This window comes from Curcuma longa, unplaced genomic scaffold (genome assembly GCF_044706935.1).
Source record: "Curcuma longa cultivar G26 ecotype Majalengka, Jawa Barat unplaced genomic scaffold, ITB_CL_G26_1.1 contig_27383, whole genome shotgun sequence".
Classification (NCBI taxonomy): Eukaryota; Viridiplantae; Streptophyta; class Magnoliopsida; order Zingiberales; family Zingiberaceae; genus Curcuma; species Curcuma longa.
In genome coordinates, this window is record NW_027433405.1 from 3,411 (window position 1) to 7,938 (window position 4,528).

At 37.5% G+C, this 4,528-nt stretch overlaps 1 protein-coding gene across 1 annotated transcript; it reads right to left on the bottom strand.

Annotated features, from left to right (window-relative positions):
- Positions 1 to 993: 993 nt before the first annotated feature.
- LOC141819024 (uncharacterized) lies at positions 994 to 3,781 on the bottom strand (the record flags this gene model as incomplete). Its single annotated transcript, XM_074706408.1, has 1 exon — positions 994 to 3,781. A coding segment is annotated over one exon (2,475 nt), but the record flags the coding sequence as incomplete, so codon positions are not given.
- Between the last annotated feature and the right edge of the window lie 747 nt (positions 3,782 to 4,528).

Here is a 4,528-nt window from a genome sequence, read left to right on the forward strand (position 1 = left end):
TGTCCAACGTAAATAATCAAACGATCGTTGACCTTAGAGTAGTAGCCTATGACTGTGGGACCAAGTAAAAAATACCCTTGTCTTTGTGAGTTTTTGTGTCTGTTATTTTCCGCTACAACTTACTTTACTCTGATCGATCAAATTTATGAAAGAATTTACAAAAAAACGAAAACGCTATTGATAGCATTATTCACCTTCTCTAGCGCTCTCAATGATCCTACAATTGGTATCAAAACAAGGGGCGCTCGACACAATGCAACCACTGGTTGAGCAAGTTTTTAAAAAATTTTAAAATTTTTATTGATTTATTTTATTTTTCTCCCGCACTGCTAATCCAAGACCAAGTCTTGAAAAAATTTTATTATTTTTTTTTGTGTGCTAAAATCAAATGACCATCAAGAAGGATTCAGTATCGCAAGACCACTTCTGTTCTCCGAAGAGAACTTCATCTACTGAAAAGGTAGAATAGAGTATCACCTGAAAGCACAAGTGAAAATATGGATTGTCATACAGACAAGATTCACAATCCCAATCGATAATGACGATCTACCATAAACTTACGATAAATGGGATGCGACCACAAGAAAGAAGATCGAAGCAGATGCAAAGGCAACCCAGATGTTACAATGTAGATTGACTAAGAAAAAACTAAATTAAATCGGACCCTTCATCAGTACCAAGGACTTTTGGCTTGTCCCACTAATGCACCCAAATGCTTACCTTCCTCCCCGTTTGATGCTTCTTATCCACAGGCTTCAAGCCATTGGGTATCCTCCAATCTTGACTGTGCTAAGCTATCTCTATATATTTCTTCAAGGTCTGCACAACTTAAATGTACATACCAAATATAATATATATCAAAACTTAAATTCTTTGTCCAAAGCTTAAAACTTATATTTGATCCGAGAGCCCAATTGCAACAACAAATCTATCCAAGTCCCCTAATCATTAATCTCTTCCCTTAAACCTTAATCATGAAACAATCAAAGTATATAAAAATGAAATCAACATGAAGCCATGATTTCTATTTCTCATCTTGCTTCATCCAACGAAGATTGAAATAAGTCAAGTTTAGATTACAAATGGCTCCAAACAGAGCGTAAAGTGTTGAATTTAGTTGTCTATATCAACAATCAATTAGCAGCTTTCATTGATCATAGTCCCAATAAAATTTAGTGTGGTGGCCCCCATAACTTAACCCAAGAGAATGTAGGTGTCCTTCATGAAAAGAATCTTCCATGCCTAAATAATTGGACCTTCCTGTGCCTCCAAGATTTCAGCTACGATAACAAGCATAGTATGGTTGTCATCTTAGAAGAAAATAAGGATCAAAACCATCACTCTTGTCTCCAGTTTGAGAGACCCCGAGCATCCTTTGATGTAATGCCATCACCAGATTGTATAGGTTGCAAATCAAAGGGTTTCTAAGAAAAGGTCTGATTACATGTTCAACCTCCCCAAACTCCAATAAGTAGAGTTTATTGCTATCTGTTGGACACCCGAAATTATTTAATTTATGTGATGGCTGTGAGAGTGCATAGATGCCAAGAAGATTAGTGTACACACAAACAAACACGTTCTTGTGATTACCTATGCCTCCAATCCAGTCTGTTATTCCCTCGGTTTCAAGGAAGCTCTTAGAAAATGATATCAACTGCCTTAAAAATCTTAATCTCATAACTGAAGAAAACTTCTGGATGCAGCTGTAACTGAGGCCTTGATGATTAACTTGAACTTCAGAGGAATTTGATGCTAATAGATTCCCTAAATGAAGACAGCACAACTGACATATCAAAAGTTTCTCTTCATGATGATTATCGATTTCTTTGTCAAATACTTGTCGAACTAGATCTCCATAAGAACTCACAGAACTACCCGTTCTCAAAACCCAGTTTGCCAGGTATTTCATGTACTCAAACCAGTGACCACATGCTGAAGAAAGAAAATTGAAACTCAATTCAATTACTCTATCCACTTGAGTAGGTACAGCATTTGTGTTGGAGCTTCTGTCTGTTGCTATGCAATTCTGAACATCCTTTGCAAGTTTTTGTCTAAGCCCATTATCCTCATCCTCCAAAAGTTGGATAGATGAGAACCACAGATCCAGTATCCTGCAAGCATAGAAGCTAACAACCTCAGACATGTGGCATTCAAAAAGATTTTCAATACTGATGTTGTTAATTTCTTCAAAGGTAGCATGGTTGTTCGACACAATTAAAGCAATTGGCATAAGTTCTGCAAGTAATCCTGAAGCTACTATAGCTTCTGAAGCTGCCTTCCGCAAGTTCACAGGCTCAGATGGTGCACTATGACTGTTAACTAGGGTAACAAAAAAATCAATGCATCTCAAGGCTCCTATCCACTTAGCAGATTCCTTACCTTCACTAATATTATTGGTAGGCTCTTCTATTATCTGATATTCACCAGTGAACAAAGAACTATTAAGCAAATGGACAAACTGTTTAACACATACACCCATGCAGCACAAAGTAATTTCTCGGGTCTTCATACGCTTTACTGTTCCATATATATTGACCAACCGGTCCCATAAACTGAACAGAAAATCACAATCAGCAGCAATACTGCATTGCAAATCAGTTGGTTTCTCAAGTTGCTGAGTGTTCCAGTTAAAGAAAATCTTCAGTACATAATAGGTGCATTTGGGATTCTCTTTCAGAAATAGCAACTTAATCAGCAGAGAATGCAAATTGGACCTAGCCCACAGATGCAAGACACCACTCTGGCAACTAAGAGTGATAGAATTGACCAACTGAAGAAGCTTCTTCAGCGCTGCAAATTGAACTTCGTAAGCAGGATCAAGAATGGAGGACAGTATCATTTTCTGAAGTTCAGACACAGAGGGACTGGCATCAAGCACCTCCTGGGTCGGCACATCTGGTGAAGACATATTTAATAACTGGCTGCATGACTCTGGAACAACATAATTTCTTCCCATTAGGCAATTGAAATAGGATAAAGTTGCCTGCCTCCTGAGTTCAACAATAGTTGGATCGTACCACACCAACAGAGGATTTTTATCTTCATCCAGGCATTCCAAGGATAGTTGAAGAAGCAAGCATCTGATTCTTGTGGTATGCTGGCTTGAGTATGATTTTGAGATATCAAGCATAAGATCTAGAACAAGTATGTAAGAGCTATTTAAGATAGGACAAGAGCATGACCTGGTTCTGCCAATCCAATTACAATGAAATAAGACATCAATCAATTCACCCAGAATCTCTTCTTTCATTGGCAGATCAGATAAGCCTCTGCAGTTATTATCAAGAAGAGAAGATAGCTGCAGTAGAAGTCCATGAATTGAGTTGAAAGATATAGTACGAGTGGATGCATTTCCAAATCCATTACTCACAGTAACAGACTGATAGAGGCTCAAAGAAGCTTCTTCACTGGGTATTGCCAGATGGCGTCTTTCACGAGGTAAATCATGAACAACACTGCAAATGACAGTCTGGAGTTTTTCAACAGATACCAGGCCAGTTAAAGCTCTTGACGATAGAACACGAACTCGGAGATTGCTTTGGGTTGCACATCTCTGTATAAAAGGAATAAATAAGGAGGGGTCCAAAGCATCATCAGCACCACTGCTAGTAGCTGAAGGTTTAAGCCTGCTTAAGAGAATAAGAATTGGGCACAAGCTTGGATGAATAGCTTTTGCAATGTTTGATTCTAGATAGCTGGAGCATCCATCACCAAGCAGTTCAGTAGCAACCTTTAGTTCACTGAGGAGGAAAGAATGCAAAGCTGGGTACCTATTTAAAAAACAGTGGCCAAGTTATCTTTCACATAATAGAGAATCATGCCATGTCCAGTATAAGAGACATTCTGGGAAGCTGGTGGTGGCCCAAACTTTTGATATACTTCAACATATTAATTTCAAATAATCTATCAAAATTTTCTATGAAGAATACATAGAAACCCCTGTTCGTAAATTTTAACAACACTGATAGAGAGGTAGCATGTGAATAGAATTGTGCATCTCTGTTCTTGCATGAGGGAAGGGAATTGTAAAGAACCAAATTATATTGGAATTGAATGGAGAAACAAAGGGTAGAGGTTCTTATTAAAAACGAACTACTATGGTATGATGTATTGACTAAAGGTATGGTACCCTTTAAGTGTTTTTTTGAGAAAAATTTAATTAAAAGCTAAAATTGTTGACTAAATGAACGACATAAATAAAATTAATTTTAAAGAACAGATTGTTATTATATTTGGTAGGCGCAGACCTACTCACAATTAAAGTTGCCATGTGCAGATCACAATTGACTGATGAGATGGTTATACTCGAGAGTTTCCTCGCTTCTCTTTTGCAATTTGTTATAACCAACTTAGATTTGATGAGTGTTATATTATACTTGAATCTCTCATCTTTAGAAGTTGGCTCGTCTTATATTGGATAAAAGAATCTTGTACCAGATCCAAATAATCGGATAGGGATTTTTTTCTTCAAAAGACAAGGAATAGGGGTCAGTATAGATCAATCACAGCAACACTGTAGGGTATGTGG